Source organism: Triturus cristatus, chromosome 10 (assembly GCF_964204655.1).
Source record: "Triturus cristatus chromosome 10, aTriCri1.1, whole genome shotgun sequence".
In the NCBI taxonomy this organism is placed as follows: Eukaryota; Metazoa; Chordata; class Amphibia; order Caudata; family Salamandridae; genus Triturus; species Triturus cristatus.
In genome coordinates this window covers 858180952-858195979 of record NC_140593.1, presented here as the reverse complement: position 1 = coordinate 858195979, position 15028 = coordinate 858180952, and the positions used below count along the sequence as shown (strand labels likewise).

At 50.2% G+C, this 15028-nt stretch overlaps 1 protein-coding gene across 1 annotated transcript in view; it reads right to left on the bottom strand.

Moving 5' to 3' along the window:
* LOC146796113 (autophagy-related protein 9A-like) overlaps nucleotides 1-15028 on the bottom strand; it is a 236975-nt gene that overhangs the window by 38266 nt on the left and 183681 nt on the right. The window contains exon 12 of the mRNA XM_085628481.1: nucleotides 14477-14582. Coding sequence (XP_085484607.1) covers nucleotides 14477-14582 — 106 coding nt within the window. The remainder of the gene's footprint in view (nucleotides 1-14476; nucleotides 14583-15028) is intronic.

Here is a 15028-nt window from a genome sequence, read left to right as displayed (position 1 = left end):
TGGTAAGTTTAGGTAGCCAAACTCTAAGACCTCAGGAGCCAGATCGCCAGGTTCAGCTGTTGGGGATCTGGGTGCTGAATTTCGCCATGGTTCTGCGTTAAAAGTGCTGGTTTTATCCGCAGTCTTTGATGAGGCACCACGGAAAGTTCCAGAAAGGTGGTGTACCACGGCTGGCGTGCCCACGTTGGAGCAACCAGGATAAGGGTCAGTGAGTGTTGCCTCAGTTTGCGCGCCACCAGCGGTATTAATGGTGCTGGGGGAAAAACGTACGCAAATTTGTCGGACCAGTTCATCCATATTGCATTGTCCTGCGACTGTGGGTGTGGGAACCTGGCGGCAAAGCTTTGGCATTTTGCGTTTTCGCTTGTGGCGAATAGGTCTATCTCTGGATGACCCCATTGTTGGAAGTACGGTTGGAGAACTGATGGGTGTAGCTCCCACTCGTGCATCTGGTGGCTGTGTCTGCTGAGCAGATCCGCCATCTGGTTGTCCTTGCCGGGGAGGTGTTCGGCCATGAGGAATATGTTCCTCTGGATGGCCCACTTCCACATGCTCTGAGCCAGATGAGACAACTGTGGAGTGTGTGTTCCTCCCTGCTTCTGTATGTAGTACATGGCAGTCATGTTGTCCGTCCGGATCAACACGACTTTGTTGCACAAGTGTACTTTGAATGCCTTCATGGCTAGGAAGATTGCCATCAGTTCCAGAAGGTTGATGTGCATCTTCTTTTGTTGTGTTGTCCATAGTCCCTGCACTGTGTAATTGAGTACATGAGCTCCCCATCCCTGGAGAGACGCGACCGCTGTCAGTATAATTTGTGGAACAGGCTCTTGGAACGGTCGGCCCTTGCAAAGGTTTTGTGGATGCCACCAATGCAGAGAGTTGTATGCCCGACCGCTCACCAACACTAGGTCTTTTAATTGCCTGTGAGCTTGATTCCATTGACGTGCTAAGCACTCCTGAAGCGGGCGCATATGTAGTCTTGCGTGCGGGACTATGAAAATGCAGGAGGCCATCATGCCTATCAACTGCATGAACACTCGCGCAGGAAGGGAGTGTTGAGGTTTGAATTTTGAGATCAGCAGTTGCATGCTGTTGATTCTCACTAAAGTGTTGATTGTGGCGCCTAAGTATTACTGTACGTGCGCAGGTTGGAGATGTGATTTCGAGTAATTTAGTGAGAATCCCAGACCGTGAAGCAGGTGAATGGTGTGGGACATGTGGGTGGCACATTGTTGTGCGGACTTGGCCTGAACTAGCCAGTCGTCCAGTTAAGGGAAGACGTGAATGTTTTGTCTTCGCAGATGCGCGGCCACTGTTGCCAGGCACTTGGTAAAGACCCTGGGTGCTGTTGTTACTCCGAAGGGGAGAACTTTGAACTGATAGTGATTCCCTTGAATAGTGAACCTGAGGTATTTCCTGTGTGAAGGGTGTATGGGTATGTGGAAGTATGCATCCTTTAGGTCTAGTGTGGCTAGGAAATCCCCCTGACTGAGTAGTGGGAGAACCTGCTGTAGGGTGAGCATATGGAAATGCTCTGACAGAATGTAGTGGTTTAGGGGTCGCAGGTCTAGAATAGGTCTGAGCGAGCCGTCCTTTTTTGGGATTAAGAAGTACAGAGAGTACACCCCTGTTCCCTGCTGGTTGATGGGCACTACCTCTATTGCTCCTTTTGTGAGCATAGCTAGCACTTCTAGCTGTAATACTGCCAAGTGCTCGACTGACATAGGACGGTGCTTTGGTGGTATGTCGGGTGGAGTGGACGTCAATTCTAGACAGTACCCGTGCTGGATGATGCCCCTGACCCACCTGTCTGTGGTGATGTTTTTCCACGCGGACAGGAACAGCTGGAGTCTGCCCCCGACAGGTGTTATGTGGTCGGGGGTAAGGAGAGGGCGTCACGGTTTGTTTTTTGGAGAGGACCTGGTGTTGCCATAACCACGTCCTCTGCCTTTGGTGCTGGATCCACGATATCCACCCCTGTTGTTTTTGTCATAGGTGCCTTGTGTGCCACTTTTAGCATACTGCTGCTGTGACCCCTGACCTCTTGTTGCTCCCCTATTTCCGGGGCGACGAAAGGAGCCACTACGAAATTGCTGTGTCTGCAGAGCCCCCATTGATTTCGCAGTGTCAGTGTCTTTCTTTATTTTTTCTAGGGTAGTGTCAACGTCTGGGCCAAATAAGTATTCTGTGTTAACTGGTAAGTTCAGGATATTGTTTTGGATCTCCGGCTTGAAGCCTGAGATTCGTAACCAGGCATGGCGTCGTAGCATGACGCTTGCGTTTATTGCCCTAGCTGCTGTGTCAGCTGCGTCAAGTGCGCATTTTATGGATGCATTAGTGAGGAGTTGTCCTTCTCTGATGAGTAGCTCCGCTGACTCTTTATACTTATCTGGTAGATGTTGGAGCAGTGACTCTAGCGTGTCGTAATGTGACCTGTCATAACGTGCCAGGAGTGCCTGTGTATTGGCAATGCGAAGGATGTTCGCTGCTTGCGCTGCAATTCGTTTGCCCGATGTTTCTAGCACTTTTGACTCCTTGTCTGGGGGAGGAGCATCACCAGTCGTTTGTGAGTGTGCTCTCTTGCGAGCATTAGCAACCACCATGGAGTCCAACGGCAACTGACCCCTAATGTATTTAGAGTCACCGGGTGCAGGCTTGTACTTTTTTTCAATCCTGGGATTTAACACCCGTGCTCTTGTGGTGTCTTTGAAAATGTCTTTGGCAGGTTTGAGAACCCCTTTTAACATGGGCAAAGTTTTGACAGTTCTTTCTGAAGATGCGAAAGTGTCAAGCAAGAAGTCTTCCTCAATGGCATCAGAATGGAGTTCTACCCCATGATGAGCAGCAGCCCGTTCGATGAGGGCATTAAAGGCAGCAGTGTCCTCTGTGGGAGACGTTTTTACGTTATAGAGCTGCGCATCCTGGGTATGTGGCGCGGCACCCTGGTCTGTGGGGTCATCCCATGCTTGATCCGGGTCTTGTAGGTGCTCATCAGGATCTACGTCCCCAGGGTAGATGGTATCATCCCTGCCATAGTCCTCTATTGCTTCCGTTTCGGAAGGCGTAGGAGAAAAGGACTGCGGATCTGGATGGAAGGGTTGGAAGTGTTCCTGGAGCACTGGTTCCGGCCCCGCTGGCAGTTTGCGTTTAAGAGGAATTTTGTAGGGCTCCTCTTCCCTAACTGGCGTTATTTTGCGCTTGTGGAGCATTAACCTGCCAGTGTCGGCGTCGATAAATTGTGGCCCCGAAGAGTCTTGCTCTGTTAGACAAGAGGTGGTGGACTGTGTGTGGAGGACACGTGTCCGAATTTTGAATAACTTCGGGGCCGAGGGCGGTGGCAACCCAAACGTAATGTTGGTTGGCTCCGAGTGCGCTTTAGAGGTTTTGTTTGTGTCGGGACCCGAGATAGAGTGGAGGGCTGCCCGGTCACGGATGCGTTGCAAAGATGTGGAGACCTGCTTCACAGTGAACGCAGATGGTGGTTTGGTGGGCACCGTAGTGGTAGGCGTCGAGGCCGGCCCCGACTTTTTGGCAGGAAGGGGGTCATCGGTCCGAAGGGAGGTATCGACGCTCGACGTAGTCGAGGACTTAGTCGGCGCCGTTGCGCTAGATGTCGACGTAGCTCGGGCGGCCATTTTAATTGCGGAGGTTATGGCCTTCGATGTCGGCGCCGAAGGTCTCGTTGCCTTGTGGTGCCCGAGGGCTTTCCTTTTCGGGTTGGCAACCGTATCCGCTGCGGTGAGCTCGGCACCGAAGTCTCTTTGTACGCGGTCGGAGCCGATGACCTTTTTTTGCGTCGAAGTAGTGGATGGCTTCGACGTCTTCGAGGTGACCACCACCAGTTTCACTTTCGGTTTCGAAGGGACTGGTGCGATGGATGGTTTTGGGTTTATGAACCCGGTCGTCTTCGATAATATTGGCTCTTGCAAAGTGTTCGAGGCCGGGCCGGAAGGCGGGGCCGAAGAACTATGAATTTGATCTCGGGTAAGGCCCAAAGGCGATCCTTCGACCGGAGCCTTATGACGACGTACTGTTTCGGCCTCCGTTTCGACGGATTGGCCTAGCTCCTCATGAGAGCTGTCTTCCTCGGCCCCATAGGCCTCGTCGTAGTCTCCTACCTCATCGACATTTTCTTCACGGTGAAAGATCACCTCATCGTCGTCTTCCGATCGGGAATCGTGTCCGGAAGCGGGGCTAGAGACTACTTCTTCCACGCTCTCGGCGTCCTCGTCCTCGGTGCTGAATATGTTGGTTGGGGCAGGCGCTGCTTGCTGCGCCTCCAGTCTCGCTGCCCTTCGATTCCGCAGAGTCTTTTTGGATCGGAATCGGGCACAGGCCATGCATTTTGATTCGTCGTGATCTGGCGAGAGACATTTATTGCAGACCGGGTGGACGTCGATGTGTGGGTACTTCGCGTGGCATAAAGGACACCTCTTGAATGGAGTCCTCGATTCCATCGTCGATCGAGCTTCGATGTTGGGACCAGACAGATCCGAAAGTTGGAAGAAGGTGCTAAGCACTAAAGTAAGTAGTCGACACCGAACGGGAACAGTACCGACGAAAGCTAAAGGCCTTTTGGCCTAAAACTGAATATTCCTAACTTGAGCTAAGATAGCACATCCGAACCCAATGGCGGAAAAAAACAATCTAAGGATGGAGAGGATGCCCATGCGCACTGTAGTCCAGGGGAGGAGCCACCTATCTCGTGATACTTCGAAGACTCTTCCAGGACAACAATGTGCAATCATCCGGACCCAACACTAGGCGGCGATCTATGCACAGATATGAATTCAGCAGCCCACATGCCTCGAACTTTAATACTTAGAAGGTCCCAAAGGCAAGACCTATTGGCTATGCCAATGCTTGTTTAAGGAGGCCTCGAAACAGGTCTCTATCGGGCTCTGTATTGTGCCCATGCACAGACGGTCCGTTTTTTCGAGCGTTATAGGGGAAGGCAAATCCTTTAAAGAGTCATTTTCTCTCTGGATTTCTCTTCTCTTTTTGAAACTCAGGAGCAGCAACATTGTTGTGGTGTCACCAGGGCTTTAAGTGGAAGCTTTTTCAATATTAATACAAGCCATAGTTGCTGCTCATTTATCTTATGCAACTAACAACCATTGACAAAGCCAATAGTCCTGACTTATTGTAGGTATGACGTTACTTGTTGTATCATATATCTGGATGCAACGACAGAAACAGCAAAATACCAGTCGGGCGGCACACTATGCTAAGCACACATTTTTTGCTTATGTGTGTTTAAGCCACGCCTTAATTACATTGGCCACGCCGCCTTGAGAGACCCCCCAGTTTTTTCATCCCACTTAAAGCCCTGCATGAGCCCATTCTAGACTAAGAGGAAGACACTGTCAAAACTCACCTCACATCACAGATCGATCTTGTGCGCAAAACAACTTTAAGTTCAAAGGCACTGCAAGCGCACATCTCTCATAGAAATACTACCCTTCGAAATAGATAGTGCTGGGGATGGAGCTTGGCTAATGACAAAGACTGTCACTTTACGCTACAACTTCTGATCGCCGTTGATCACTGGGGGGGATACTGTCCTGTTCGGGCAGCACCCACCAGCCCCATGGCCTACATCATCCTCCTGACCTATCGGAGCATCCCTGGATACCTTTCGATCCATTGTCGAAGTCCTGAGGGCCCCAAGATCTTGACGACCTTCCTTGCCCTGGATGACGGGCCTTTTCCGGTGGTGGTCGCTGGTGCCCCTCGTCCGGTGAGGAGGCACGCCAAAGATGTCCCCCTGTTTCAGCATCTGGATCTCCTTCTCCTCTTGATTAGCTGTGTCCGCGACCTCAGACAGGCATCCACTGCAGGCCCTGCTTGAGTGCTTCAGTTTCTGCAAACCAGTCTGGGGGCGTTCCCTGGCTTGAAAGGCCTGTCCCCCACCCCCACTGGTTCCTCTCCCCCTCCCTGGCTGGTGGGCTGTGCTAAATGCTGCCGCAAGCCTGATGCCCTCAGGGGACGGAGGTGTCCATGTGGAGTCTGGCCTTTTTTCAGCATTCCGTCCATCATCTGTTGCTGCAGCACTTTTTGCCCTAAGCGGGATGGGAATGCCCAGACGTGGGTCCTTTGCTCGCTGTGCCACTGGATTCAGGCTAGTCTGGCTGATGAGGGGCGTTAACCCGAAACCGGTCCAAGGATGCTTGTTTCCGGTCCGGGGAGGGCCCGGCTTGGCAGTTCGGGCTGGACTGTTCCCATGAGGAGGAGGGTCAAGACTTAGTTGCATATGGCCGGGTCCAAACTGGGGTGGCGTAGTGAGCAAAGTAATGATGGATTTAATCCACATCTCTTGACTGGGGGTGAACGTTTGATTCATTCAGCATTTCGTCCATTTATTTGTTGCTGGAGCACTTTTCTCAGTGGCAAGGCAGCCCTGAAGGGAAAGATCCCCCCCCTTGCCCCCAGAGAATGCCCATTTTCTCTAACCAACCCAAGTATCGCTTCATTGGTGGCACGTGATTTACTAGCTCAGCCTGGGGGCCCACAGCCAGCCTTACTTAAGTGCATCTGCAGACGCTAAGATCTCCTAACACCCCACTGCCTCGCCCAGAGTGCTTCAACTCACTCTCTGGTGCATCAGACCTAGGCACCGGCCTGGAACTGCTGGACACTTGCTCCCACTGTGGCTCCATTCTCATGCCTGTGCACCACCTGCGGGGAGCTACCACCCATCCTGAACTGCTTTTTTTCAGTCTGCAAAAATCAACACCTCCACTTTTTTTTGTTTTTCTCCGATACTATGACGGCGGGTAGACCTGGCTGGACAACAGGGGTAGGTGGTTTCTGACCCACAGGTCCTGTAGCTTTCAGGGATACCTGCTGAAGGGGAACAACAAATACGCTGCAGGACTCTTGCTCGCTGTGACAATTGTCCATGGCTTCTGGAAAGGCAACCCGCCAGCTACTCTTCAGAGGTCAAGCCCAGTACAAACCTCCATCGTTGGTGCTACTGGGGAACACAGAAGATGCAAATTACCACATCCAGTGAGTTACAGTCTTGAAGCAATAGACACCAGGATCACATACCTCACCGCTGACACGAAATCTATCTGGATGGAAATAGGGGTGTTCCAGGGGTAAAAAGATGACATTGTTACCTGTCTAATTGCACTGGAATCACAGGCGACACAGACACCAGGGACTCAGAACATTGGTGCGTACATCAAAGCTCACAGTCTCGGGAAACAGATACCGGAAGGACAAAATAAGTTTTTTTTGCTTCCCCGAGAAGGTCGTGCGGTGCAAGGTGAGGCGATTCGTCTGACTTGCTCCCACGCTTTATTGGGACTGACCATCACACCACCTCTCGAGACCCAAAGCTCCCATCGCATCTGCACCCGCAGGCCTGCCATGCTTTCTGAGACACCCCAAGGTCAGACAGACACTGGCAGTGGCCTGCGACCATGGACCCCACGACTATGAAGACCACGAAATCCATATGGTGGCAAAATTCACCAGAGAGACCAACAAAAAGTGGAGGGCCTTCCTTGCTCTTCCGCCTGTAGTGCGTAAATGGACATTTAATACAGATTGCTGGAGCCAGCCTGCATGTGGATCACCATGGATGACAAAGTCCAGTGACTTTCTAGAGTTGGAGGACATGCAAGATTTTTTGAGCACTTTGCAGGACGTCACTATGAAATCCAACTTGCACCCCCCCCCCATTCATGATCGCTGCTGAAATCATCCAGGGCCTCTGATGCGGATGGAGATGACCACCGGGTCTCCTCCCGGCACCCCGCTGCACCGGACGGAGTACTTGTGCTCTCGTGGGTCAGGGACAAAGCCAGCTTCCTGCACTTGCTACTCAGATTAATTTCCTATACAGTCCTCAAGACTTGGATGGATCCTGAGGGTAGGTATGCCTTGGCCTGCCTTAAAATCCTGGTCAAGATTCATTGTGTGGGGTCGATCTATGCAACCGTTGGGATTAAAGAAACATTCCTCCTTCAGCTAAACTGGCCCCCTATGGTTATTAGGTACTGCACCCGCCCTTCAAGACATGGACTGGAATTTGTCTGTAGACGCTGTGCTGGACCGCACTGGCCCATTAGATAGGGCCATCAATGCAGACTGAGCAATCCTCCTGGACATACAGGAGGACCATGGCATTCTCGAAATCTTGCGCCTTCTTTACCCGACTGACAAGTTCTAGGCTTACCTTTTACCTGGACACAGCTCCCAGTCCAGTCCAGGTATTTTCTCATCTCACAATCTCCAATGTTGATGGTGTTGGATGCTCATATACTGGAGGACTTGCTCTCCAATTAGTCCCCGGGTAGCCACATGCTGAACGGCACACTGTCGCAACCGATCCGGAAACACTGGCGTTTCAACATCTCTTACTATAGGATGCCCGAGAGAAAAAAGCTTCTTCAATTGCGCCTTGTAACCTATCTAGATGATAATGCGGGATCTGTTACATCCGCACAGAACCTATGGGCAGTGGCGATGGTCACCATTAGGTGTCAACTTATGTACGTGCAGCCATGCACACCAAATAAAGGGTGGCCCAGCAGACTCTCACTATAAATGACAATTTAGGACCCGACTCTGGCCTATTCCTCCAACCCCACAGAGCCAACCCACTGTCAGCTAGAGAAAGCAACCTTAACACGCCTTCATCTCAAAGGTTGGAACATGCACTTCATAAGCACAGGTACAGCCACTACAAACAGGGTGAAAAGGCTGGTCGACTACTTGCGCCCCAGCTCCGACAACAGGAGGCAGCTTCCACCATCCTGGCTATTAAAAACCAAACTATCAGTCTCATCATCTATCCCTACGAGATAACGGATACTTTCACGTACTACAGAGACCGTTACACTTTAGAAGCAGTCACTGATGAGGCTGGAATCAATGAATTCCCTAGTTCGGTCTGTCTTCCCCAACTGAATGATGATGGTTGGGCGCTATTCTCAGGAGCAATCACCAGAAAGGAGATCATGCAGGCCACCTTTGCCGCATCCTTTACAAAAGAACTCCCGGGGAAAAACGTTCCACACAGAATTCTACAAATGGACAACCTCAGACGTGATAATCTCTTGAGGTGGCCTATAGGCAGGAAGAGCGAACGGACAGTATAGGGCTGATTTCTAACAAAGCCCTTATAATGGTGCTCCCCAAGCAGAGTAAGGACCTGCTGTCCTGTGACAGTTCTTGACCCATAACTCTTCTGAATGGGAATATTAAAATCCTGACCAGTGTGTTGGCAGCCTGGCTTAATAAAGTCAACCTACGCCCATCCACCAAACACAGGTCAGTTTCGTCTAGGTCCAAAATGTGCACAACCATCCATGAACCCTGGCTTGTCTGCTTTGTCAGACCAAAGACTTGCAGTGTAAGGCACTAGCACGGTCTCTCAATACCGAAAAGGGGTTCAAACGCATAGAGTGGGGATATCTTTACGCAACTCTTCAAACATTTGACCTTGAGAGACGATTTCTTAGTTCGAGTCCGTTGGCTGTACGATACACTTTCGGCACAGGTAAACTAAGGGGGCTTTTATCGCCCCCCCCCCCACCCAATCAGGGCTACTGTAGGAAGCTGGCTCTGCATATATTATAACAAAATTAGGTATAGTGTGCACAGAGTCCAGTGGAACCCCAAAGGTAGGCAGAGGTAAAAGTAGATAGCACCTTGCTCTCGATTTGTGTTAGTGTGGGCGAGCAGTAAGACTTTATCAGAGGGTAGAATTGAGCATTTGTTGTACACCCTCAATCAGCAAATGATGTCACACACTCAAAGACTGAACTCAGATCAATTTTGTTTGTATAAAAATATTAAGTTATTTTATTTCTAGAACCAAGTCAAGCCTGGCACAGGTAAGTGAAATAGATGCTTTGCAAAATATTATGCAGTGTTTACAATTGAATGCAGGTTCAAATGCAGTTGGACTGAAATACAGGTACGTTAAAAAAATCGAAATTACTGTACAGATTACTTTTCAGTTCCTTTTAAAGATTACTTTTTAAGTTACTTTTTCTACTCAGTGTGATATGCCTAGCTATCACACTTTGAGATTTCCTAGAGAAAAGGTAAGTAAAATCAGTTTTGCACAGTAATTTGTCAGGTTTCCATACAAATCAACTCCACACTTGAAACATTGTTCAGAGAAAAACTGTCAATGGATTCCTATGGAGAGAAATGAAGCTATCGGTTACTCTGTCTTTGGGGTTGAGTTTCTGGGGTTAGAGCAAGGGTTCCCCCAGGGTCGAGGATGCACTCTCAAAACACCCTCAGCTGCACTAGGACGGCCGGGTGCTGAGGCCCAATGTTATCCAATAGGGGATAGGTGGCCTCCGGTTGGTGGCTGCTTACGAGCAGGCCACTGAGTTGTGGGAGCAAAGCTCCTGGTGTTAGGCTCAGAGCAAAGGGCGATCTGCGTTAGCACCCAAAGTGCACCCGTAATGGCGGCTGGGTGCAGGATGCGGTTTTGGCATTGGGTGCCCTGTTGGTTCCAATGGGGAGTCTCCGGTTTCAACAAAGACTGCAGGCTCGGGACCAAGATTTTCTGGAGGTGACCATCGGTTAGAGAGGTAAGGCTGGTAAGGCTGGGAAGGTTGGGACGGCTGGGACACCGTTGGTTGGGCCACCCACAGCCGTGGGGCATCGGGTGCAGGGGTGTCTTTAGGCGTCGGGTTTCTCTTACCAGCTCCAGTCGCGGTCGGGGGGATCCTCCAGAAAGAGGCTGCCGGCCCCACTGGGAGTTTCAAGGCAGGTCAGAGAACACCGGATCTCGGGTCAGAATTGACGGGGAGACCGCCTCGTGGTGTTGGGCCACTCGAACTCGGGCTGTGGGCGACGGGTGTAGACTTGCAGATTTGGCCAGAGTCTGTGGGTGAACAAATCCGGTGTTTACGGGAGACAAAGTATTTTCTTTGTAAGGCAGGGCAGGTCCTCTGGGTTCTTGAGGTTGCTGGCTGCAGGACACACCGCCGTTTTGCTTCTGCAGGTGCGAGGTGGGGACAGGCTAGTAGGGCTGGGGCCAAGTCAGTGTGCGTCCGCCTCTTCTTAGCTTCAGCACGGCTGTTCGGTCCTCCTTTTCTTCTTGGTAGTTTCTAGTCTGAGGAGGCAAGGTTCCGGGGTGCCCCTAAATACTAGATTTAGGGGCGTTACAGGAAAGTTAAGGCTGATACCAATGGGTCCCTTTCTTTGGGTGGGTACACCCCCTATTATGCCACCCTCCAGTGGGAGGGGGGGGGGGGCATATGCCTTACTCTGGTTGGCTCGGTCCCCCCATCTGCAAGATGGCGGGGACTAAGAGTTGTGCTTCACCTCGCCTCCCCCACCTGCGGGGTGGGGTTGTTAAAGGTGGGCACACCTCACTTGGTTTTCCCGCTGGTTCTCCTGCCCAAAGTGGGGGCCAGAACCGGTGGGGACCAGTTGCTGAAAGTAGCAAGTGGTCTGGGGAAGCTCACAAAGGCGGCAAGCCTTAGAAGCTTCCCCTTCGTGGACCCGGTCCATCCTGGCTGAGGAGGCTTGGCACCTCGTCCCAGGATGTGCATTGTTTCAAGCCCCAGAGAGCAGCAGGCTCTCGACCCAGGGGTCCAGAAACATGTCTGGTGGTGGCAGCTGAAAGCAGCCACTCAGCCTGGACACTAGTAGTAGGTTCGTTTTCAGGGGGTATCTCTAAGATGCCCTCTGTGTGCATTTTTCATTAAATTCCACACTGGCATCAAAGCGGGTTTAATGTGCTGAGACGTTTGATACCAAACTTCCCAGTTTTCAGTAAAGCTTTTTTGGTGCTGTGGAGATCATAATGACTAACTCTCAGCACCATATACTCTTAATGGCATTACTGCACTTACAATGTCTAAGAATTGGCTCAGACACTGTAGGGGTATAGGGCTCATGCACCTGTACCTTTATCACTGGTATAGTGCACCCACCTAGAGAGGAGGTCGATCTATGCCAGGGCAGTGGGTTGTAGGCATGGCACACAGGGATGTGTGCCATCTCAACTCTTCACTTTGTTCTGAGGAGGAGGGGGAGGAGGAGAAGGAGGAGGAATATTAGTGTTGCAGCCCTTAGAGGCCTTCCCTGGTCACAGTGCCCTTGGTACTTGTAGTACCATTTACAAGGGGCTGATCTTTGGCCAGAGAGTGTCAATTAGCTTTTGTTTTCAATGCAGTTTTAGGGAAAGAACATAGGCCCTGGGTACCTGTTTGGCAGGAGCCCAGGGCACACCCAGTCAAAGTACATCTGCAGTTCAGCAACAAGTGGAGGCATACCATGCAAAAAGAGGGCACTTTTTTACAGCTACTTATTCCACCGAACACATTCCCGCCTAAAATATTTGGGCTTCTACATCAATAAGGGTCTGGATCACATGATGACAGATATTCTTGAACCTATTCTAGAACAGACCCAAGTGTGCTTTGTCAAGTGGACACACATTGATCTCTCCCTCTGGGGACGGGTGCAGGCTCTAAAAATGGCAACCCTCCTTAGATCCACATATGTCTTAGGCATACTGCCATTTTCTATCACGATATCGCTGCTCCGATCCTTTGACAGGGCCATCAAGGACTTGATGTAGGACTACGCCAAACTGCGCCTGGCAATGTCCAAAATGTTCCCTCGATTGAGCACTACTACTTAGCATGCAACTCGTCTTTGTGCAACAAGGGATATTAGACCCCCAACCCTCTTTGGGTCCCAATAGAGCGGACCATATTGCACTGCCCACCAGGTCTTCACCTGCTTTATGCATACAGGTTGCTTCCGTCGTGCTCCTCTAACTCCGTGAGCTAGGCCTGGAAACGTACCAGTGTCCTACTCTCAACTAACCCCCCACTTGCAGGAGCGGGCGCCCACTTTGGCAAAATGTTTGAATCCACATTGGGAGAGCTTTGCCTGACTGGCCTATTTGGTGGCATGTGGGCATCGATACAATTTCTCAGATTCTCGATCATGGATACCTCCAATCCTTTACGGCCCTAATGGAGAAATTCCACCTCCTTGCATCTGCAATGGAAATATCTCCAACTCTGTCACTGCCTCTTCAACAGTTTGGGTGCGACACCATGGGCCTTAGGACCCTTCACCATTGTTACCCATGATTGCCTTTGAGGTTGATACAGCGAAGTGATGTTCAGTCTGTATGAGACGGCATAAGTACTCACTGCCCCAATCACAGCGCCTGCACGCTGTGTGGCAGCCAACACTGCACATCGATTGCGATGATGAGGACTGGCTTTAACATCTTTGAAAACTTGGATTGTGCAGTGAAGGAGTCTATGACAAAATTCTGTCTTTTTAAAACAGTACAGGATTGGTACTGGATCCTCTCCAAATTAGAATGTGCAGGACTGCTAAACCGCTCATGATGCTGGTGCTGCAACCTCTCCGGCTGTGGCACGCTACATATCTTATATGATTGCCGCAACCTCCGAGGTCTAAGGACGGTAGTGACTAATACACTTCGCAGAACCCTGCATCTCCCCTACCCACTGCCTTTTCAAGTGGTACTCCTACATGACACACACATTTTCTTGATGACCCCCCCCCAGGAGTGCAGTTTTCTTTCCATGGCATTGACCAGGGCCAAGCTATGTATCCTGAGGCACTGGCGCTCTCCCCGCACATGCAAAGTGGTTAACGAAGATATTCAAAGCTGCTTCCTACGAGAAGCTCATTTACATTCTGACTGAAAAACTGAATACTTATCTGCAGGTGCAGGCCCTGTTCCTGACTGACGACTCATGACATTGCCCAGGAGAGACAAACCTACTTTGACCCCGGACTCTCATTTTGGACTGCATCCTCATCTAATTGAACGCATATGTTCCTGGTATCTCCATGTGCTAACCCACCCCCTGGGGTACCTACACACAGCCTGTGGAATGCCTTTGGCTTTGCCTCTCTTCACACATTCACACACCCTGAGGAGACAACCCTCCACTGCCACACCTTTCGCTGTTTGCTTCCTCTCCCTCCCCCCATTTTTTCCCCCCCCAACACATTTGTCTTTGCTCTTCCCAGTAGATACCCGTTTGTTGCTCAATGTTTGCATTCAGGGCTCACCGCTAGTGCCCTTGGTAACTTCACTGATGTTACTACTGTTGTATCTTACAATACCTCACAGCATTGCTCTGCTGAGCCTGTACTATGTACTTTGTATTTATTACTTTGATAAATAAAAAAGAAAAAAAGACAGTGCTATCAATGACACCTCGTGTATTGGTCAAAGACAGTCAGTCACACAGAAGATACCACCATTCTTTAGATCACACAGCACAGCCTGCATTCTATTTTTGCTTGCATAACACACAGAGATAACCGCCCTTGTGCACACTGCTTGCACCCCGACACAGACCTATTAGCCTGATACTTATTGTGTGCTGCATACCCTTTGCTGACCTAGGACAAATGCATTGCTGCCATTCAACTTGTCACCAAGCCCATACTAGCTTCACACAACAAATGGATCGTCACTACGCACCTCGTGCATGTAGATTGCTTGAAGGCTCATCTCGGCAGAAGCAAATTCTGAGACTATTAATGAAGAGCGGGAGATGCTCTGGACCTTTGAATCACCTTCTGTCATGCTGTGAAAGACAAATAACTACGTCAGTCATGAGGAGGCGTGCTCACATACAGAACAGTGGGCTCCCTCCCCACTTCCTCTTACCCTAAGAAAGAGAGACACTGTCTACATCTTCAGAGGTACATATACTCTGGTGTATGCATTGCTCCAACAGTGACGTTTGTTGATAGAAATAAAAGAGGCTCATCAGACTTGTGTAACATTGGAAATTTTGTGTGCAACAGACATGAAACTTCTTAAGCTATTGGCCATGGGATTCTTGATGTTATTGTCATCTATCAACAGCAGGGTTTGCACAGGTAACTTGATGGAGCGCCAACAACTGCTTCAGACAGTCTCCTGTACGTCACTACTCTAAGACCCACTTAGGAACCTTTTCAAAAAATGTTGTAAGCCATTTTATTTCAGTATGATTATTTTTAAGTGTAGAGGATAGAGGCAGATGAC